The 23,735-nt window shown below is 37.1% G+C and overlaps 1 protein-coding gene across 11 annotated transcripts in view; it reads left to right on the top strand.

Annotated features, from left to right (window-relative positions):
* The window catches only part of ERC1 (ELKS/RAB6-interacting/CAST family member 1), a 273,196-nt gene that overhangs the window by 98,762 nt on the left and 150,699 nt on the right, over positions 1-23,735 (top strand). For 6 of the 11 annotated variants that reach the window (XM_018080448.2, XM_018080447.2, XM_018080445.2 and 3 more), the window contains 3 exons: positions 275-415; positions 1,500-1,640; positions 14,418-14,611. In XM_018080448.2, coding sequence (XP_017935937.1) covers positions 275-415; positions 1,500-1,640; positions 14,418-14,611 — 476 coding nt within the window. Of the gene's footprint in view, positions 1-274; positions 416-1,499; positions 1,641-6,058; positions 6,095-14,417; positions 14,612-23,735 lie in introns of all 11 variants that reach the window. The other 5 variants (XM_018080446.2, XM_018080441.2, XM_018080442.2 and 2 more) reach the window with 1 other exon arrangement.

The raw sequence follows: 23,735 nt of genomic DNA, 5'->3' as shown, positions 1-23,735 counted from the left end.
GGTTAATTTTGATTATCAGAACGAGATAAATTGCATTGCGTTGTAGCAGCACTGGGAACTTTCAGAGATCCAGAAAACCTGGTATTTCATAGCAATAAATCCATATATTTCCGAAGGTTCTTCCTTCTTGAGGATCTTTAAAACCATAAGGAAAAGGGCAATATCCTACACTCCTCCTCCTCGTTTAAAGTGAGTAAGAAGTGTTGCGATAAGAAGTCTCAGAAGTTGAACTGACTAAGAGGGATTTTCTTCACAGAGTGCTTTCTTTTGTCAGGAAAAGACCATTGAGCGCTTAAAGGAGCAGCGTGACAGAGATGAACGGGAAAAACAGGAAGAGATCGACAACTACAAGAAAGACATTAAGGACCTGAAAGAGAAAGTCAGCATTTTACAAGGAGATCTCACAGAGAAAGAGGTTGACCACCACCACAGATCTGTTGTGACAGAATTGTTTGTTATATATGCTTGTGCTGTATTTGAGATAAAGAAAACTGTTGCTTTATAGCAGTTGTCCTTCAACAAAGCTTATCTGGTAAAACACGGTATTTGAGAATTTGCAAAGCACTGATATTTCAGAACCACCTTTTCAGGGATAGCAACCATGCCCTTATTTGCAGCAGTTAATTGTGTTAGTAGTGGATGACTGATGGTCAGTGACAGAATTGACCAGAGCTGTGCTTATGGACAACTGAAGGCAGAGAACAGGCTTGTTCCTGTCTAAATGTAGGGAGGAAAGGACAGAGGCTGATCAAAGCTATGGGTGCCTAAAGCATGAGGATAATGTTTATTCCTAATGTATTGTTCCACAAAACAGATAGTTCTTTTGACTCTCAAGTCTTTTCTTGATTAATTAAGTTGATTGTTGGTAATGAGTAAGTTGGCCAGACAAATGAACTTAATTGTATGAGAGAAATATAAGTGCTCTCTGTTCCTCTCTTGTGTACTTACAGTCTTTTTTCAAAACTCAGTCAAAGTAAAACAATACAAAAACTACATACCCAGGAAGTACTAAGATTTTTGTCTACATAGAAATCAGCATTTGACAGGAAGAAACCTGACCCAAAAATGGCTTGGAAGGCAAGGAGTTGAGATATCTTCTGGAGTTAGGTAGCATGAATCAGTTCACTCCATGGAAGGTGTTTACAGAAAATCTTTGAACCCTTTCAGTGCCTAAATCCGCTAACCACATACAATTTTAAATACAATTTTATTGAAGACAAGTTTTTCTTAAACATGACTGTCACTGGAGCACAAGTTCCAGTTTACAGAATCGTCCATCTTTCAAAATTATTTTACAATTAATTTAGACAGTGTTGTATTTTGATCCTGAAAACCTGAATTAAATGAAGCTGTCTTAAGTCAGTGACATGAACATGCTGAAAAAATATTGATCAAAATTGGATCCTGAACATAGTGTGAAGGGATAGAAAAAAAATAAAGATGGAAAAGAAACTAGCTGTTGCACTTACTTGATAGTTATTTCACATCTTTTAATTTAGACATCACTGCTGGATCTGAAGGAACATGCTTCATCATTGGCTTCATCAGGACTGAAGAAAGATTCAAGACTGAAGACACTAGAAATTGCATTAGAACAGAAAAAGGAAGAATGTTTGAAGATGGAAACTCAATTGAAAAAGGTAATTCGTGTTTATGTGTGTGTTGTAAGCATACAGTGCTAAACACATTGGCCATGTCTACAATAAACTTTGGAATCTAAGGGCAAATTCTTGGAGTTGTTTTCCTGCAGGAACTGTGAAGGTGTGTCCATGCAAACCATGTTACAAGCTGTAGTATGAAAGTAACTTTCAGACACCTGTGCTAATTTTGGAGTTCATTTACATGCAGTAACAGTGCTGTTGGCTTTTTTTTTTTAACAGGTACTAGGAATTAAAGGCTTAGTCGTCTTCAGTATGGTTCATAGCAGTAATTGTGCCATTAAACTGGTGTAAAACCTAAAAAAATAACAGCTAAACATTTCACATACCAATTATCAGTGCTTACAGGCGTTAATGTGATATATTCAGGTACATGATTGGCCCAGCCTGTAGGAAAGCATAAAAACAAATGAAAAGAATATGTCACCAGTGAAGTTTGTGGTCTTTTATTTTAATCTCATTGCCAGTCACCACTGATATATTGGTAGGATTTTGCTGTTCAGAAGAATAGTACTCTATTACAAGCAAGCTAATTCATTTGAACAGCATCTTTGGGTTATGTTTGCATTGCCTCCTTTATTTTAGCTGTGAGTAGCATAAATACTGCACTGTTGAGAAAAACATTTGTTTGATTTTAATTATTTGATTTTAAAAGAGCTCTGATGAAGAAGCACAAAACACACTAACCAAAATAGTGATAACTCTTCTGTTTATAAAATTAGAACTAGACAAAATGTAACAGGTTTTAAAAGAAATTTAAAATTGTGGATTGTGGAGTTCTAGCTGCTTCTTTACATCTAACCAGGAAAAGGAGTGCCCATGCTGTAGTTTGGAACTCTGTCCTAGTTCCTTAAATGAATTTGAGATCAAATTTTGAGTCATCAGTTAAGACCTGTTTAGGATTCCTGTTGTGTGGGTGTAAAGTGTGTGTTAATGCACCTGAGAACTCTGCATAAGTGAAACTCTATATATGCATATATAGACCCATGTTTGTCCATAGTTCTATCACACAAAATAAACAGTTCTGTTACTCAGCATCAACAGAGCCCAGTAGCAATAAAAGATAATTGTACACAAATTTATTGGTCTCACAGGCTCTTTTCAGTGGGTGAGTATTTCAGAAGTCCTAAAGGACCCTTTCACTTTGAATTCTCTGTCATGAGTTACAGCTTCATCTTGTGTCAGTGTGTTACTGGTAATGAGTTGAGGAATCTATTGGAACTAAGATTTTCCAAAGTTTGTTAGGGCAATTGGATGATAGTAGTAGTTTGTAGTGGAGACTGTTATAATCACTTCAAGATGATTCTTTTCCTGAGGGTTAAAAGGGGAAAATAGCTCAAATGTGAAGAGCACTATTAATTGTACAGGAGAGATATGGGACAAATAACTATTCTTAATTTGGTTCTGAGAAAAACAGTGAATATAAACTTCTTGTATTTTAAGCACAAATAAGATTTGCATCTTCTCACCCAAAGAAGCTACCTAAATCATTGTCAGGATGGTTCAAGTTCTACAACAGAAGAAAATTGATAGGCTACCATTACCTATGTACAATATAAAACCCTTCCCTAATACTCTGGTTATCTGCTCCTCTGCTTCAGGCATTATTATTTACTAGGACTTTTGGACCATTGTTTCCTGTGCAGAGACCCTAAAGTACTCTCTCAAGTCCTACAGAGACAAAATCATCAATACTTTGTTCCTTTTTTAAGTACTGTGTTATGTTGGGCTACTGCATTCTTCTGTTCAGGGGAAAATTCAAATTCTATGGAAAGATTTTTTTGGTGATAAGAAGTCAGTTTACAATTACTTTTTATATAGGAATCTAACCTCAGGAGCCAGTTATGCAGTAATTAACTGCATTTGCTTTCCTCAAGTTGAACAAAAGGGCCCACTTCTACCACTGATCTTCCTTGCTTTCTAGAACCAACTCATGGTTACTCTTAGTTACTCAAGAAAATATAGTAAACATTCACTTGAATATGTTTTATACTTAGGAGTAACTTTAGATATTTCTTTAATAACCTTTTTTCCAGCTGTTTTTAATTTCCCAGAGTTTTGGGGTTTTTTTGTAGCTTGCACAGAAGTAAAAAAAAAAAAAGTATTTTTAAAGGCTTTCTCTTTTTAATGCATTGCAGTTATTTATTCAGGCAGTTTGACATTTTCAAGACGGATTAGTTCCTTCTCATCCCTGAAACAATTATGACAGATAATCCAGCTCCATTTCAAAGCTTCAGTTTTACACATCTACATTGTTAACCATTGCAAATAATGGTGATAATTAACCTTAAAACTAATGGCTACATAAGAGCATTCAGTTTAAAACTGAATTAGAGGCTCATTCTGTTGAGAATTATCTTAGTGTAGATTTGCATAAGACACAGGCAGGAAGGAAGCTCTTGTGTGCCTCCTAACAATAAATGGCTAAAAGCTTTTTCTTTTAGGTTGTTTCCCTTACTGTTTGAACAGAGATGTGTCTAACATCAGTCTTGTTTGCCTTACCTCTTATTTCCAGTGAACAGTTCAAGTACTTTCAGTTAAATCTATTGGCTTCATAAGTTAAGAAGCTGACAGAAGAGACTGAATTGGACTACTGTTAAGCTATTAGATAAAAAAGATTTGGGCAGTCCTTGGAAAAAACTCTTGCTAAATCTCCGAACAGTAAGCCTCTGAGAAATCATGAACCATGCAAACTTCCACTTTTTCTGTAAAAGAGATTTAATTTTGTGCTAAACTGAAATATTATTAGCCAAGTGGAGTGCAGGTGTGCTGAAAAGTTACTGGTATTATTTTTCTTTCCATTTCAGCCTCCAGTGTCTGACTTGAGGTGTCCACTTCTCATTGTTACTATTCCTCTTCTCACTAATAACTATTTTATACTGATCCTTGACTTAGAGACTAAAACTGCAGTTTTTCATATTCTTTTTTTTTTCCCCCAAATAATGCTACTATAGTTATGCCAATCTGTGAGCTTAATATTCTAATTATTCCACTGTCACTGCTTCTGTGCTCAGTTGTCAGCCTTCTGCCAGCAGGAGATACTGTGGGAGGTTGTGAATGCTGAAAGCAAGCCATAGATAGATCCCTGTTGAGTTTACATGGCCTGGTGTCCTGTTTTCCTTTTAGCTGAGGTGGAATCATTAGAGGCAAATCACACACAGGGGGTTCTCTCCCTGTTTTTATGTGAAGTGGTTTTATGCTGTGTTTTTCTTTTCCTTAGGAAAGTCTTTTTCCAAGCTCCTATTTTAATGTAATAATTTTATAGTGAAAAGGTTTTCCTTTAGTTGCTTTGCTTCAGGATACTCTTTTCCCAGCTTTTTCTGTCTTGTCTTTCCCAACCAGTATACTTGCTTTCTTTTTGTTTTTCTAATTTGGAAGAGACCAACTAGTATTATAAGTTGTTCCAGCAAAGATAAGTGGATTTTTGTCCATCTTAATTTCCATTGCATAGTTTTTCTCCCTGTAGGTATACTCCTTATTTTTAGGGAAAAGAAATTGTCCAAAACCATATGTTAACAAACTTCCCCTTGGTGCAGTTCTAGGAACTGTTCATCAGAGAATGTTAGCAGTGATTCCCTGCCAGGAAAATACCTCTGGATTCAACAGGCTCACTCAGAGGGTGTTTGGTTTTGGGGTTTTTTTTCTGCTGTGGTGTTCTTTTTTCAAGTTCAGGAGGATAGTATCTTTCAAAAAACAGGAGAAAAAATTACTGAATGAAGTGTTCATCAAATTCTAACCTTTCCCAAGGTTTACTTGACTTATCTAATACAAACCCTGGTGCTTTTTATTTTTGTGAACATAGATTTCCTGTCACAACTGAAAATATTGCTGATAATATTGGTAGATGAAACAGAAATACTACCTTTTGTTCTCAGCTGATGGGGGTTTTTTTGAAGAAGGGACAGTAAATGATGTATTCAACCTAGAAAGAAAAAGGCTACCAGGGAAATCAGGATGTCTTGTAACAGTAAAAGTAAAAACCCAGCAATTGTTCAGCGTTCAGATAGTGTCAGTTACTGAATTAACTTTCTAAACCATTTAGCTGTCTGGAAATTGATACAAGGGAAGGACTAGAAATCAAAGTCCTTCTCAATCTATGAAAGTCATATATAAACCCACAGAACTATGTTAAATATGTGGAGACTGGGCAAATCTGTTTAACTGAAAAATCAAGGTGAAGTTTGGAACTTGCATGAGGGTAACTCTCCATATTTCTCCTGTTTCAAAAGCTGGTTAGTAATGCATGCTAAAACCACTAATTAAGATTCTGTCGTCTTAGTAAATTAATGTTGCAGCTATTATTTTAAATTCTTTTCTTGTTGCATCTTTTCTTTTTCTCTCTCACACTGTTCTATCCCAAATTTTCTCCATCTTTTCCTATCTTCTTTCTCCCTTTTTAGCACCCTGAAGTTTTATTGAGTCATCCATCCAAGCTAGTAAGTTCCCTGGCAACCTGAGAGGCTGTTGCCAGGCATATTTAATTTTTTGTGTTGCATGTGCATTCGCCTGTGCTTTTATATTTGGACCAACACAGAGTATACTGTTGAATTACTTTAGTAGTAGGTATGGATAGTATGGATACAAACAAAATGCTATGGTATATCTGACCAGTCATGTTGAGAAAAGCTTTCTGGGATGTTTCCGCTATTTGACTGCGTTGGTCTGACTGCATTTCTGTTTGGTTAGCTTAATACTGTGTCAATGCTTTTGTTTCCCTTTGCTGCTGATGCTTAAAGTGTCTTGTAGCTTTTCTGCCATCTCCATTGTCTGTGCATTTTCAGAGCAAGAATGTAGAATTTCCATGCAAATCAAGCTCCTTGCATGAAAGTATTCTGTAACACGATGTACAGCAGCGCATTAGAAATAACAATTAAGTTACAGCAAGTAAGAGAGTGCTTAAAAACTTGTGTGACCATTAAGCTTGCTGGTACTATGTCAGTTTAATTTTGGATCCTATTACCAACCTCCTGTTTGATGTCAAAGAGCACTCCTGTTGAGGAGTGTTTGTATAATAATATCTTGACACCGTAAATTACGTAATCCAAGGTGGTTTTCATGAGAGATTTCTTTTGTGGCTCTGTGCATAAAAAATGGTGTTACAAAACTTTCATGAGTCTGATACCTGTGTTACTCCTGACAATGTTCAGGGTAAATGTCTATTCTGACAATCATTGTCTGAGGGTCAGAGAATTGCCGGTGCTTGCAATAGTCCAGTTTTAGTGGCATCCCATATTAGAAATTATTTTAATAGAGCAGATAATACAATGCATTTATGGGACTAGATTTGTGAAGAGAGTTGTGCTGTGCAGTAGAAAGTTCTCTTAGAATGCACTAGGGCACAGAGACTCCTACACTGCATTTTGAATTATTTATTATATGTAAAAACAGACATTAATAAATATTTTAAGGTGTTTGGTGCACAAAGAAAAAAACTGAACAATTTTCTTGAAGGTTAGTAGGTATGGCGTGGATATGGTCAGTGGATAAAGATCTCTTATAAAGTTAGTGGATATGGCATTTGAATTACTTATTATTTAGTATTTCACAACAGAAAATATTTTTCCCCAAGTTTTGTGTGTTCAGGTATGAAAAACAGATTCAAGTGTTTTCTCGTAAATGGATACATTCCCCCACTTAAAAATAATTTTCCAAACTCCAAACCTACAGATTAAGTTGTTACAGCCCATTACTAAACTTGTTTAGTGCATCCTGTTCAATAGACTCTTTATCAATTGTTTCTGGTTTTGCAAAACCTTTTAAATCTTAAAGCTAACGTTTCTTATGTTATTTGCTTCAGTCTGAGATTTTTATTTGGTTTTGTCTTTTTGAAAGAAACTCAGCCATAACAACTGTTTTCTGGAACAGAAATGTGTTGCTTTTAGTCATTTTTTAACACTAGTAATTTTTCATTCAAAGATTTTATCCTTGTACCAGATTTTGATGCCCCTGTTTAAATCCATCTAAACCGATTAAAGGTTAAATGCATTATTTGTTTGTTTATACTCAGTAGAAAACTAGATTAGCAATTAGAAACTTCCCAAATATTCCACCTGCACTGATTATACCCCATCCTGAAAAGGGAGGAAGACCTTCCCATTGTCTCTATCCATTGTCACAGCCTCTCTCCTAGGTCTGCCCATTTGAGCAGGTGGCAGCAATACCAAGTAGACCATTCACCAGTTACCATTCTGGTTCCAAGCAGCTGCTGGATACAAATAGAGTAGAAGCAGGAATCAACACCTCAGTGTGCAGGACATATCAGGACAAACAAGGTTAAGACTGGAAGCTGGTGCTGAATGTTAGCCATTGAGAGGAGAAAACACAATGGATTTTGCTGGGAGAATGAGTATCTGGGATTACGATGAAAATTCCACTGAACCTGGGACGTGGGGAAGAAGAAGGTGTTGTGTGTGAGCAGAAGACATGGGGCTACAGGTGATGTTGGATATAACTGGAGGAAAATCTCCCAAACCTGAAAAAAAGTGATAGGAAAAGGACGAGGACAATTGATAGATTAGTGGAATCTGTCTGGATAAGAGGAGTGGAATTTGAACCTGGCTAAATAGTGTTGATAAGAGGTTGGGAAAATGAGATATAATATGAAAAGATTGTACTTGGTGCAAATAGACAGGAGAGTTAGTGTCAGGAGAGCATATTCTCTACAAAATCTATAATAGCATGCAAAATTTCTGAGACTTCCCATTACTCTGAAGTCAGAAAATACAAAAAGTTGGAACTAACTGTGTTCTGTTCTCCAATATGATATAGCCAATGTACAGGGTATGGTACAAGAGGCTTTGTGAAGGCCAGGTTGGATGGGGCTCTGAGCAACCTGGTCTAGTAGAAGGTGTCCCTGTCCATGGCAGAGGGGTTGGAATGGTAAATGATCTTTAAGGTCCCTTCCAACCCAAACCACTCTATGATTATATGATGGCTCTGAAAGTTCCAGTCCTGATGATGCTTCATGACAATGTCAGCATCTTATCATGCAGGGGAAAGTTGGAGAGGTTTTCTCCCTGCATTTCTTATACCTAAAAAATTTAAACTTACCTGCTGTACCTCTCCCAGAAACCTTGTTAAGATAACACTCACTTTGAAAAATTAAATATCCAAAAGCTGGGAAATGACCAGTGCCACGTTGTGTGGTCTTTCTCATTTTTCATTGTGAGGTAGTTGTAACAGCATTTTATAACTAAATTATTGTCTGCTAGACTCTTGCTGGCTTCAGTATTGCATGACAAATGCTCCAAGAGCGAGCCAGAGATATATGAGGGAGATGGTAATCGTCTAGAGAAATTAGATGATCAAATTTTTTGTAGTAGTAGGAAAGCACTGAGTGAATAAGGCAGGATATTGTTGCGTTTCATTTTTTCCCCTGCACAACAGGTATAATAACACATCCTCATTTCCCACTGGTGATGTTATGAAGTTGATTAGTTACTATTTGCCAAAAAATAGCCTGCAGTCATGATTAGCATGATAGAAAGAAAATTGGGGAAATATTTTTTTTTGTCATTTTGCAATTTAAAAGAAATGAAGTATAGAGGCATACACTGAATATCCAAAAGCAGGTCCTGAATATCTGATCGTTACTTGAGTTCTGTTTCTGTAAAATAGTGGTAGCCTGTGGTCAGGTGAATAAAGTCCAGATCAGAGGAGGCAGGTGAGAGGGTTGAAGTTTGCTCATAAAGACAGACATTCCCTGAGCATTTCCCTCCTGTCTTTATACATTGTTTGTGTTTTTGTAAATTCCAAAGAGAGCAAATTTTCAATGTCTAATAACAACTATGGAACTGATCTCTTTCTGAAGAGATTACTTTTTTAAGTGATAGTAATTGCCTTCTCTTGAGACATCTTCCAGTCTTTATAATTTTTTTATAAAGAAAATAATTTGTTTATGAATTGATTCCAACATTATTCAGTGTCAAAAATTTGCAGTTACATTAACAAAGACTAACCATTTAAAGATGGTTAAAAGACAACAAATAACTCTTTGTGACAGACTCAAGTTTACAGTGCATAGTATATGAGAGAATTTCCTGAGCCTTCTGCTTCCATTACAACCTTCTCCAAAAGCTTTCTTACAATATGTGGTGTGCAGAGCCTTGGAACTAAAGGAAGAGAAAGTCTGGTTGTTTTTTTAAATTTATAATTTTATTGAAGCTAATATAATGACACAATAGAAGGCAGCACAAATGTCTTATCAATTGAATTGCTGCCTTCATCATAGGAAAAGTACAGAAAGTGAGTATGTGTGTTTGTCTTTTGCAGTAAATAGTCATAATATCTTTTTGTATTTGTGTGTGCATTTACTATTTTTAGGAGACATGAGGAACCCTTGGAGGTAGGAGGGTGGATTAAAATGGGATTTCAGGTTTTTGGGAACTTCCACGTTGTGGCCAAAAGTTCTTGGCAATATTTATATGTGAAATGTTAAACTGAATTTACTGTCTCAATTCATAGGTAAAAGTAGAAAGTGTTTGCTGTGAATTATTTGCTGTTTGATTTAGTTAATCTTTTAGGAATACTGATTTGGAATCTTAGTCATAATGTTTGGAATTTTTATTTACATTTTAGAACCTTTAAATTGGATCTGTGCTATTGTTTTCTTCCCTGCTTCTGGCATGCTTTAAGCTGTGTAAGATTACCTTTCCTCTTAATAAAGAGGGTTTTGGCACAAGAAATATCAACTTAGAAAATTCTTTTTAATGTGTTTTGTCTTCCTCTTCTCTCCATCTGTAAATAGTGGTTATTTCTGTGAAACATTGGTCATCTTTGTTTTAGTTGTAGAAGTTGGCTTTGTCAGCTGATTTTCTGTGGAAGCAATAGAAATTATAGTACATTTATTTGAGGAACAATCACTCTTTCTTATATTTCTTAGGTACCTGAAGCACTCACCCCATCGCTTACACATTCCAGATGGGAAATGATGGCTAAGAGCAGGAAAGCAGAAAGCTGTTAAACCACCTTTTAGTTTATAGTCCCTCTTAAGAACTGTGAGAGCATATCCAGAGTAGTGAGCTTAAGCTATTCTCTGTCCTGAACCACTTAGAATTTGAAACTGAATTCACACTGGCAAAGATTAATACTGATCAGATGAGCTTTGCTAGTGAAAACATAGTTTAAGAAAGTGCTGCTTTCTAGCTGAAATGTGGCTGTGTTTCTTAGGCAGATCAATGCAGAATGAAACATGCAGATTTGGTTGTGCTTTTGAAAGTAGCTTAAATTCACCTGTTTGACTCCACACAGGAACAGACTTAGTTAATGATGGGATCATAGTGACAGTTAAGAGATTTAAAATAGCCTGTATTGAGGTAAACTCCATGGCCTGTGCAGACTCTTGTTTGTCAGAGGAGAAAGAGCAGTGTTCCCTTCACCCTAAGCAAGCTGCTTTTTAAATTTATATTATTTTCATTATACTTTTTTAATGCATTATCACATTTGTTTGTAACTATATTAAGAGATGGCAGATTTACAGATACTGTGTCAGGCAGAGATGGAAGTCGAACTTATTGAAATATACTTCTTAGAGTCTCATAATACAGAAGAAACTCTTAGTGCATTTGTCATTTATATGTTGATTCTGTTTCAAAAATGAAATTACCACTTATTTTGGAATTTTTGTACACCTTTAGGTGGGTAGGAGAAGTTGTATGTGGGGCTTTTTACTGCGAATATAGGAATTCATTATGTGAGTTTAACTTTTTGGTTTAAAAAAAAACCCAAACTGATGAATTATTTTGCACAATGTTGCATTGGGAAGGTAACCAATTTCCCGTGTCCCAAATCTTGATGTGAGTTTGTGGGAAACCTCTAAATGCACTGGTTTTCTCTCCTATACAATAAATGAATCCAGTAGGATTTTAGATATGGTCATGAAACACATATTTTGTACAAACCCCACAAAATGGACCAAAGGCACTCAGTCAGTAATTCTCTACTCAGGAAGTGGTCTCCAGTTTACACCATATCACATAACGTTCTCTTTGTGTTAGGTGAAAGTATCCATACTTATGTGCATTATATACAAATAACATGTGTTACGTGTCTTAACTAATAATTTATGTCGTGTAAATAGCCCTTTGGTTCTATAAGAACCAGACATACTGACTTGTTGGCTAATTTTCTAAAAAAGAAAATTTATTTCCTCTTCTCAGTAGTGTCTCTTGGGTTGTTGTGGAGATGCTTTTATTAGCAGAGTAATATAAATCAGGACTGTTCTGACAGTAGAATTGCATTAGCTCTTATAACTTCTTTTGAATCAGTTTAATAAGCCAGGCTAACAGCCCAACTTTGCTTTTTTTTTTTTTAAAGGAGTTTCTTGATTATCTGATCATGTATTTTGGATGACTTTAAAGAGCCTGGAGGAGTATTTGTTAAAACAAACAATTTGGGATGTTGGAAACATACCTAAATCCAGTGCAGAAGAATTCAGGCTCTGTGTCTTTTGAAATCCAGACTTAACTCTATACATAGAGTCTCTTAGGAGAATATAGATGCCCCCAGTAGATGTATAGGTGTCCCCCCAAAACCAGTATTCCCAGTTCCCTGGAATTGGGAAGGAAAGATGGATTTTTTTTCTTTGAAATTTAGGTGTAGTTGAAAAGGAAATGAAATAAAATATTTCAGATTTCCTGCAGGTTGGAAATCCCAAAAAGGCATTTCAGAAACACCCACCAACACTCTCTTTCCAAAGCCAAGTATGTCCCCTGATGCTTGCAGCTGTTCATGGAGCTGACACACTTGTCAGGCTCACTGCTGCCATGTCCTCCTGGAGTCTGCATCCTCTTGGCAGAGCATTAATTACACTTCCACTTGCTGTAGAAGGCCCTTTCCAAGGGCATGTAATTTGAAGTGCTTATGGAGCAGTAAGGAATCTGAAAGCATTGACAGCCCTGTATCCCAAAGGCTTCTCAAGCTTCCAGGCTCACCAGGGATGCACTTGGGTCCGTGTCTCAGTCAGAAGCTCAGAAGCAGGATTTTCAGACTTACAGTTCAGTGATGGAGGGGTGTCAGGGTTTGACTTGGAAGTCTCTTCGAAGCAGGGAGCCTTCTAGTCTTCCTAAATCCATTGCCTCAGGAAAGAGTTCCGTTCTTCCATGATCTTTGGTTATTGGGCACTCCTCAGTGGGAGACCTGGGGATGGCCAGGCATTTTGTTCTAGGATAAAATACTGTACAGGTTAACCAGCTTTCTGGAATTCCTGTCTTTAAAAAAAAAAAAAAAAAGCCAAAACAGTTTAGTATTGACCCCAAGGTGGGAGCTGCAGGGCCAAGGCCCTGGAACATGAAGCGTTCCATTGTTTGGGAAACCCAACTCTGTCCCAAGGTTGTCATCCCAGTAAAGACAGGCACCAAGATATCCTTCAGTCCTAGAATATTCTACTCCAAGATTCTCCTGGATTTCACTAGAATGTGGCCTTGGCTTTGAAGGAGCTAATTAAAAATAAAACACTTCAAGGCAAAAATGTTGGGGTCAATGAATGGATATTTTCCTCCAGTCTTATTTTACTGAATAACTAAACAGATTTAGCCAAGTGTAGTTTTGCTATTTGGTTCTTTGGAAGCAGCAGCTTCTAACCCTGTGTTTTATACTGCTGCAGTTCTCTCCAATTACCTTTAAAAGCAACAGAGTCCTTTACTATCAGATCCAGACTTAGTGTGCTTTGGAGCAGAACATTGGCAGCTTGTAAAACAACTTTCTGCAGCTGCACACGGTGGGGAGAAAAGTCTGTAGTCTTATTTTCTCTTGGAGGTATGTTTCAGAGAAGAGAAAGGCCTTGATTTTGCAGTCAATCCTCATCAGCAGATTAGCTCCATCAAACCTGCTATTCACTGAAGCAAATTTGAGCAATTCTGAAATAGCTTTAGTTGATACCAAATTGCAGATCAAGATCCAAGGGCAGAGGTGCAGGGGGAGTATAAAAGGGTAGTCCTTAGTCAGCTGGTTTAACTTCCACCATAAATACTACATTTTCCTTCTCTCTAATATGCTTGGGAACTGTTGAATTAATTTTACTGGTAAATTAGTGATGTTAATAACAAACCAAACCACTTAAAAAAAACCCAAACCATCTCTTCATTGGGATCATATAATCCACAGTCCTCTAATACTTTTTGTCCCTATATATTTCCTAGATGAATAGACAAAGACAATTTCAGGAGATAACCATAATCATATTAATCCTGGTCTGTATGGCTCACATAACTAGCAAGGGCTTCAGAACACCAGCACCATCTGTGCAAATATATCTGACACTTTGCATACGGATGTAGTTATTGAAGTTATTGTATTTATTGTATTAATTGTAGTTATTAACCGATGTTTTGTTTTTCTAGATTATATAGATTATTATAAATTCTTCAGGTAACTAATTCTAGAGTCCTATCCCTGTTTTAAAAGTGTATTTTGGGAACTTTTAGACTCACAGTTGCTTTTCTTTTCCCATCCTTTCAAAGAAGTTAAACTTTTTTAATATTTTCATATTTTTACCTCTTTTTTATTTCGATTCTGTTTCAGATTAACAACCATTTTTAGGCTAAACTAAAAAAAATTAAATTTGTTTTAAATTTTTCTTCTCCCTGAAAGTATTTTCTCATACTTGAAAGTAGCACAGGCCCCGTATATTTCTGTGTGATAATTAATCTTGCCGTTTTGAAATAGGTCTCTAGATAGCATTTTGCAGTTGTTGTAGTATTTGTAAAATACATACATGTGGATGAAAGTGTTTTTTTTTTTTCTTGAACCTTTTTCCTACAGGCTCATGAGGCAACACTGGAGGCAAGGGCCAGCCCAGAGCTGAGTGATCGTATGCAGCAGCTGGAAAGAGAGGTAACACGGTATCGGGAGGAATCCAGCAAGGCTCAGGCTGAAGTGGATCGTCTTCTGGAAATCTTGAAAGAGATGGAAAATGAGAAGAATGATAAGGATAAGAAGATAGCAGAACTGGAGAGGTGAGAGTGGTCTAAAGTTAATAGAGGAGCAAAACAGCTGATTAAAGTTAGAGATAAGTTTGTCTGTTTTTCTTGTCTTGAAAACTTTAAAGTGCCTATTTTGGGAAAGTCTGTTTAGAGTTTTTCTATCTTCAGTCCTTTATCGTGGTGGATTGTAAGCAAGAGGGTATCGTACTGTGTGCTTTCACTACCTGGCTGCTCAAAAATAGGGTTGCTATAGATAGAACTAGAAGGGTAGATAGAACTGTGAGGGAATGGAGAGGGTAGGAAAAGTTGTTGGCACTGGTGTGTTTCTAAAACAGTTTGTTGTTTCGATTTCATAAATTCCTCAGGCATGGCTCTCACAAAACAAATAAGACAAATGACTTTTAAGAGCTTGTGATCCTAGTTACTCAGGTTCTTCTGACAAGTCCATGGTAACTCTTTGTACTGGTAGGGACACAGGTAAACTCTGTCCCAGGTGAAGCCTAATGAATAGATCTGCTTTTGTCCAAACAAAATGCAATTCAACCCTTTTTTCCATCTTTCTGTTGGAGCCAGGGTGCTCAAGATACTTTTCAAGACTATAATGCCCCAAACAAAAATTATGATTTATTATGTTTCTATGACATTTGTTTCACAATTATAAATAGTAGATCTTGGGAAAGACCTGAATTAGATTCTGTGTTCTCACAGAACATTTTCTCATTTTCTCACCTTACAGTGGGCCAAGAGGGAATTTCTAGGCAGTAATACCTGTTTGGGGTTTTTTGTTTACTTTACCATTCACTGTGAAGAATCACTAACTTGGAACAGCAAAATGGAAATTTGATTGTTCCCATTTGTCTTGTGCCAGAATAGTCTTTCTAATTTGTATCTCTTCACTATTCAACTGCTCTGCAATTTAGTGTCAGGAAAATTAGGGCAACTGAGTAGAGGACATTTCAGGTTCTGCATTCAATGGTTATTTTTAATTGGCTTACTGATAGTCAAATTATGGGCCCCTGTGAATGATTTGAAAAACTCTTTTGTAAGGAGTCCGTTCTCTTTTCCTTGAAAGTTAAAGAGCTCCGAAACAGTTCAACTTGTCGTCTGGATTTCTCTCTTTTATCATTGTAAGCAACATCCTGTTAGTTTTGTTGAAGTTGTTTTGTTTGACCCAAATTCTTTATACCTATGGCTTGAACACCCAAAGGTGAGGATACATTCTTTTTGTCTTCCCTTTTTTCCTATGTGACAAGAATTTTCAGCCTATTGATACATAATGTATTCAGCAGAACATCCAGGCAATAGGTTGATAGAGTAGGTTCCTTAAATACAGGCATGGAAAAGCTACATTGCAGTTATGAGTCATTTGTCTGTGTGATTTTTTTCTCTGTTCTTTTGAGGTGCCTGTCTCAGGTGTGAAGTTCACCATGTCATCATCCTAGGGCATGCAAGTTTAGTAGGGATCAGGTCTAAGCAGCAAATTTAGATTAGAGGTAGGGTATAGGGAAGAAATATGTTCATAGTGCCTTACTTTTTTTTCTGTGTGCAGAAGTAACTAATGCTTAGGAAAAGCAAGTCAGAAATGTGTCATTCCTCAGCCTGATTCCTGGAGGAGAGTGAAATGGCAGGAAGAGAATCTTCTTACCTATGCTTGTAATGCAAGCCTCTAATCACAACTGAGACTTGCAGCATCAAACAGTGAATAGACACATACAAGTGTCCTATAATCAAAAGAGTTTACAGTCTACAAGGGAAAAATAACAAAGAAGAGCAATTAAGATGGGTCTCATTCTCTTCTACAAATAAAGGCATTGGAACCCAGTCTTCAAAGAGTTAGATAGCAACTTTTTTCTTTGAAAAGATGCACTTCTAGAGATCTGCAAAGCAATTATTGTTTTTCATGTTGCAGGGTAGTTCCTTGCTGCTTCAGCCACAGACCATACTCTTAATGTGAAAATATAAAACCCCCAAATGACTGGACATCATTCCATAGCAATTCGGTGAATACTTTGACTATTCAGTGTTATCCATTCCTTCTTACCACCTGACCTTCACTCTTGTAAAAAAATTGAGTGGTCCTCTTCTCTTTTTAACTTGTCATCTTTTCTACTCAGATAACATATAAAATATGTTTTCTTTTATTTCTACTAATTAGAATAGGTGTATTTCAACTATGTAAAAGAAAAGACTGCTTTTGTTACCATGTGATTTCCAGCAGCTGAGAAAATCAAGGGGGAAAGCATCTAAGAATATTCATGTTCCATAACCACTGTAAGTGAAACTAGAAGTCTTCAGATCTAAGGTGGATACTGTTAGTGTGGTGAATTAGCAAAGTATCAAGACTTGAAATAATTTTTCAGGTGGAACTGTAATATAATCATAGCACTGGAGAAAAAGATAGAAAGTTTCAGAGACTTTATAGTGAGGTTTTAATTAGTAGTTTCTCTTTCTCTGAATAATTGTTGCCATTTCTGTTTGACCTTAGTTGTTTTCAGCTGCTCCCCAAACCACTATTCCCTAAAACCTTGATTTCTTCTTGTGAGTTTTTGCACAAAGCAGAGATCTTAACATGCCTATTAAATATATAGGTTGGGCCTGGTTTTATCTACCATGCTTGTTTATAAAATATTCCTTCATGGCTGAACTTATATATCCAGGCATGTTACATGGATGTTTAAGAGCTAGAGTCTTGGTTTCCTGGGAAAAAAATAGATAATTTTAAAAGTCTTTCCTAAGCTGAGGTCTGTGCAGAGCGAGCTAGAAATTATCTTGACTTCTAATGCTTCTACAGCTGTTCAAACTCTGCTGTGCAAAAAACCCCAGTGCTTGCAGAAGCATTTGTCAGCAGGCAAAATAGTGAATATTGCTGTGCCTATCAGGAACCATTAGTATTCTGTGTAGAGCAAGATGAGAAGAAATAAGTCACATTCAGAGAATAACTGTACTAACAAAAATGGGATTTTTCAAAAGAGAAAGTCTCTGTTCCCTGCAGTTTTCTCTTATGCTGGTTATATGTGACAACTAGACCATCTGTGGTCAGGAAAAGAGAAATAGTAGCACAGTTTCATCCATGGAAGAGAAGAAATGTGTCACCTATTAGGGAAGTATGCATGGAGGAACAGAGAAGGGGAAGAGACAGTAGGGAGAGGAAGATTAAATAAAAAGCAGAAAACTGTTCTCTTAAAGCCTTTTCAATGTAGGCAAAGCTGCCTTTGGTTTAAATTAAAATGAGGAGGGAAATGCTTCCACTCTTCAGTAGCTGTTGGAATTCCTGGGTGGGTGACACTGTTTTTCAGCTGTGAATGGGAGGAAAGATATAAAAAAAAGGGTTAGTATGGTGCATGCTATGCAGAAGTTTGAAAGCACAAAAAGCACAAACTCATTAATTTATATTCTCTGTGGGGAGGATTTTGTTTTTTCTTACGAGAAGGTGGGCCCTAAGTCCACTTTTCTTCTGTGGTTGAACAGCCCTATAAGTTTTGTTTCTGTCCCCGATTGCGATGGTGTGTGGAGGGTTTTTTGTAGCTGTCTGGTTGTTCACTTTCTTTCTTACTAACTGTTTGCTTTTTGTATTGCCATTCCACAATCTCCCGTCTCTCTCTGTAACTTTCCATTTTGTGTTTTGTTTCCTCCCTCGCCTTTCCCTTTCCATTGACACTGTCCCGTCCTGGTTCCACGAGCTGTTTTGTGTGGTCCGCGCGGGGTTTTGTTGCCCGTGCCTTTCCTCAGAAAGCACGCCTCCCGCAAACTGCACCCTCCCTACCAGGTGTCGGTCCCCGCACCGCAACACGTAGGGGGGTTTGTGTGGGACTTCCTGGGAAAGTGAGTGCTCTCTAAGGCTTCTGTTTCCTCCGGGCTGGAATGTCGCCGCTGGCTGCCCGGCTGCTCCTGCTGCTGCTGCTCTTGGGGTCTGCTGCAATTACGCTTTTTTTCCGTGGGTCAGACAGGAACTGGTGCTGTCAAGTACAAGCTCTGACAGTCTCTGCATTCAACTCGTGTCACAGTGGCTGTGACCACAGTCCAGAGGAGGTTTGCTGCTATTCTCCTTGATTTAAACTCGACAGAAGCTGTTGCTTTTCAGTTCTAATTCTCTTGCTGTGTTTTAACTCTCTGCTCTCAGTTCTACCTGAGCCTGCTAAAACTCAGTGTTCTTCAAGTGTTCTAAAACATTGTCATTGATAGAGGTCAGTATTGGCTTATTCTTGAGATTTATTGTGATCATTATCCTGAAATAAGAAAACAAACAAAAAAGAAGATAAAGAAAAATAATGCTACTTATCTGGGACATGGCCTTCACAGCCTTCAGATGGGTAGTTTACATGCAGACCTGTTTGTGTGCTTATATTGTGCAAATAAGGACTGACTTTGTAGCTGAGAGGTGGCAATAAGTATATATGTATATGTTGCTTCAGAAGTAAGCACTGAGCGAATATATGCGGAAGTCCCAGTTCCAGTTACAGATTTAATATTGATTTTCATTCAGCATACTCACTATATAAGATAGGTAGCTCTTGTAAGTACACAGGGCACTACCATTATTTTCCTGGAGGAAGCTTGACTTTGATTTGGGAACTGAGGAAGACAGCACTCAGCTTTGGACTACCAGCAGTCCTGTTAAGGACAGCTGGAGTTGGTGGCTATTTTAAGAAAGAGATTTTGGAGAGTTTTTCTAAAATGAATTTAAGGATGCCCTGTTCAAGAGGAAGCCTTCCAACTTTTGATTTGTAGCAGCTAAAGGGTATAGTCCTCATCTTAAATATTTCTTCTCAACAGTAAATAAAAGATTTAAAAAATTGGGTGATCTCAAAGGAGTGCTGAAAAATGTGGACAGCAAAATGAAGTTTCTTACTTTGTATATCTTTAAGACACTGATATGTTTGTGTAGTGTTCTGTGAAGGATAGAGAAATTAGCTGTATTTTCCATCAACTTTACAGTTTCCTAGAATAGTGTAAAGGAAACTGTACTAGTAAATTATTCCCTATGCTTAAGTCAACAATTTGAAGTTGAAATACATATTTTCAAACCACTACTCTCATCTTATAATAATTGTCTTTGGTCTTCAAGTTGGTTGTTTCTTTGAATTTTTAAATAATTTTTTATAGAATTCCTAAGCAAGAACCACCTCAGGGCATATAAATAATTTAAAGTAAAAGGGTTGTTGTCAAATTAAAGAAAGGTGTTTATAAAGTCATAATCATCACCGTTAACCTTGAGTAATTGTTGTAACTCATTATAGTCCTCCAAAAGTAAATTGAATTCTGATTCAGGCATAGGAAAACCTGAAACAATTAAATATTATTTTCAAATACTTCGGTCCATTTTGGTGCCATAAAACATAAGAGCAAATCAAATATATTTATCTTACGGTCAAATGGTATTATTACAAGGCAGAATCTATTGTTGTGTTTTTCATCTGCTTCCCTCAAAAATGTGTAGCTTAAGTGACTATTAACATTCAAAGGTAAATCACTCAAAACTTAGGATATTCCAAAATGAAGATTGCCTTGTAATTTTAATTCACCTCTTATGTGAGCATATATGAATATTGCAGTGAAGCAATACAGTCTTCAACCATATGAACAAATTTTTTCCACAGGAATGCTGCCTTTGGCGTGTGAAGGACATAGCTGAAATTGTCCCCAAAAAATCCTGGGTGAGGTTGACACCTGTCGTGGAAAATATCAGCAAGATTTGTTAATCTTTGGCAATCAACTGAGGATAAGGTTTTGTAATGGAAAGAAGTGGTCAGGCCCATAGTTAGTTCAGCTCTCCCTCAGAGTACACAGATCTGTTGAATATTAAGATTTTCATAATTTCTGAGCCAGGAAATGAAGAAGTCGTTTCTTTCTTCTAAGTCTTTCTTTCTCTTCCTACAAAATGAGCATTACTCCTGAAGTCCCATATTAAGTTTCACAGAGGGAAAACGAAATCCATTTTAGATCAACATAACTGCTTTAAACAGATAAAAATAAAAGATGCAGGCGCCTTCATTTACAGGTATTTAACTTCATACATTCGAAAGTGTGCCGATTTTCAGAAGGCAAGTGTCTGCCCTCTGAAAGTCAACCTTTGTTAAAGTGCCTTAAGATCAACACTCAGACTCACTAATCGCTTTTGAAACCTGCATCTAAGGAAAGAGAGACAAGGAGACACTGCCAGTAATTGCAAATCCATCTGTAGAGAGCACCAGATAAAAAAGCCATCATGGTGATTTTACGGTGACTCCTCAATCCATCCTCACCTTTTTCATATAATGGGATATCCTTTTTCGATTTGTTCTTTATTTAGCTGTTCTTTATTTCCCATTCTCTCCCTCTTCCTGTGTTTTGGGAGAAACTGAAACTTTGTGATATTGCAGAAACAGCTGTTCTGAAATACAAGGTCAAAGAACCCCAATTAGTCCAGCCCTTGACATGGTGAGAGGTCAGGGCTGGTGCAGGCTTTGGCTGAATGGGCCTGCTGTGTTATCCCATCACTGAAACACCTAAAACCTGGTATTTGCCCTAGTATTATGTCCATGTTCAAGCAGGCAGGACTGACATTATTAAACAGAGTGATTCATGTCCATGGAACTGAGTACAGACCTACTCCTTTGTTAAATTCAACCGTGGGCTGAAAGTGTGGTTTGTCTGCTAATCCAAGACTAAGGATCTGATCTTGGATCCTCCAAGAAGGACCCTGCACTAGAGAAATATGTACAAATAATGAGAAGCACCGATTGTGAACTTTTTTGAAGGCTTCTTTTCCTGCCAAGTTTTCTGTAGCGCTGAAGTCCTCTTTGTTTTTATCGTTAAATCAGGGTGGTTATCAAGCATTCCCTCTCATGCTTATTATCTCTAATGAATATAGGAGTTGTCATCTGCCTGCATTGTAGCAATGATGGGTTTTATTTAGCAAATATCTCCTAATCCAGCTGTTTGATCAGTAGAGTGTAAGAGCTATGATATAATTAAAATAATTCTAAAACCCAAGGAGAAGAATTCTCATCTAAATAAGGAGCCTAGTTTGCATATCAGGGTTTCATTGCTGCCTGCCTTTACTACATCTCTTCAAAAGCTGTTTTGTAGCTTTGTTTCAGTCAACATCTTTGAACAATATGAGGGTATCCATACTCACAAGCTAGTACAAAAGGAGTGAAAAAAAAACCACCAAAAACTCTCTTTTATACAGCTGGTATAGTAAAAAAGCATCAGATCCTTACAATATCATGGAGTACAAAAAGAACGAAAGGAATATCCAGTAATTGCCAGTAAGCCAGTGAAATAGTAATATTAGTGGCCAAGTCTGTGCTCTTAGATCCATGCATGCCTGTGCACATGGATGTACACACAAACCTTCTCCCTCTGTCTCTCTATCTCTTCTCTATCAACCCAGAAAGAAAGGAAAAGATGAGACATCGTTCTTTTTACCAAGAAAATATGTCAGAAGTAAACATAAATATGTCAGAAGTGGTAAACATAAATAGCCTTTCTGCTTTGACAGACACAAGGAAGATCAAATGCCTGTTGTTCCTTGTCAGACTGCTTTGAAGGAATGACAGAGTCGTAAATATACACAATCACTCACTGTCAAACAAATGGAATTCAAAGGTTGACTGAAAATCGTTACATAAACTCCCCCCTAAGTACATCTGAGATTAATTTAGCAGACTTGTTTCACTCCCTACAATATACAAGCATGTGGGAAAAATTGTAGCTGGAATAATCAACAGCTTTTAAAGTACATTTTTCTTAATTAAAATACCGAAGCGTTCACATCTCACTATTTTGATCCGTGCCCAGTGATCAGATTTAAGTTGGCTTTAACTTTAAGATTAACAAGATGGTATTTTAAAGGAAAATGGCTTTCTCTGAGACTACCAGTTGGCATTACAATTGTCTTATCTCCCTGTGTGACTGTTGCATCGGAATACACAGTTAATGGGGCTGGGCAGAAACGCTGCTGCTGGATCTTGTAAGGAATGCTGCAAGTGTGTGTCCTTGCTTGAAGGGAAAGAGTGCGAACCAAAACTTGTTATTTTGCTCTGCCATGAGCATGTGTGGGTGTGGATCTGATCCTGCTTGCTTGGGGCTGCTGCCTGGGGCAGATGCTTGCTGTGCTCCTCTGCGCAATTTCACTGATGGAGCCCCGTGCACTGAGGCTTCACCTCCAGACCGTGGCAGATCTCCATTTACTTCCTAATAACTGACAGTTTCCAGTGTCTGCCTTGGGTTTAGTTCCAGTGATAGCACACGGACAGATTTTTGTCCGTTTTTAATGTGCTTTCGGACGTAGTCCTTATTTTTGCTTGGATAAATATTATGGTTATTCTAAAAATCTACATTTTGGAAAAAAATACTTTGTACCCCTGTAAAAAAAAAACATGGAAAAAGGGGCTAGCAATTACACAAAATGTATTTTTCTTCGGAAGAAAGAATTTATTCCGTAACAAAATGGAGATGTACCAATAATTGTTCTCCATTTAAATCCCATGCAGCTGGCTAAATAATACTTCTGCAGCATACAGAAAATTGCAAGTGACCTCAACATAGTTTTTTTACATACTGTTTTGCCTTCATCCTGTGCCAGCAAAAGATGCTACCTTTAATAGCAGTTGAAAGAACAGTACAGTTCATTTAAATTCTACAGGGCTGTTCTGACTGTTAAACTGTTTCACTGTTAAACTGGAGAAAAAATATCACATCATTACAATAGAACCAGGAATGGCAAAGGATCCCTGAGAAGTCTTAAATTTTCATAATTTAGAATCGGTAACAGTCATAAAAAAAGTGAACCTTTTTTTCCCATACCTTATTTATTCCCATATCTAACCAAGTGTTTATTTTCACTTTTTTCTTCTCTTTGTTAAATTTGTTGAATTTCAGTCAGAATTAGTTACTCGTTTTTCTGTATGAATTAGCTGAGGCTTTTGGAACATTATAACCTGCTTCAAGATCAAAGATGTGGTATTTGGCATTTTACAAGTCTCATCTTTCCCAGAATCTCCAAATAGCACAGCCTTTACAACAGCTGTCCTTGAAGAGCTTGATTGGAAGAATGTTAGTTTAGAAGCCAAAGAAAAGTACCTTTACACTAGTTAATCTGTTACAGACCAACAACAGCTGCTTGTACAAATCCAATACCCTACATGGTTGATAGTAAAATTTATGCCAGAAA

Source organism: Manacus vitellinus, unplaced genomic scaffold, assembly GCF_001715985.3.
Source record: "Manacus vitellinus isolate BGI_N305 unplaced genomic scaffold, ASM171598v3 scaffold_5_pilon, whole genome shotgun sequence".
NCBI lineage: Eukaryota > Metazoa > Chordata > Aves > Passeriformes > Pipridae > Manacus > Manacus vitellinus.
Note: the sequence above shows the minus strand (reverse complement) of the source record. Positions and strands in the feature narration are given on the sequence as shown.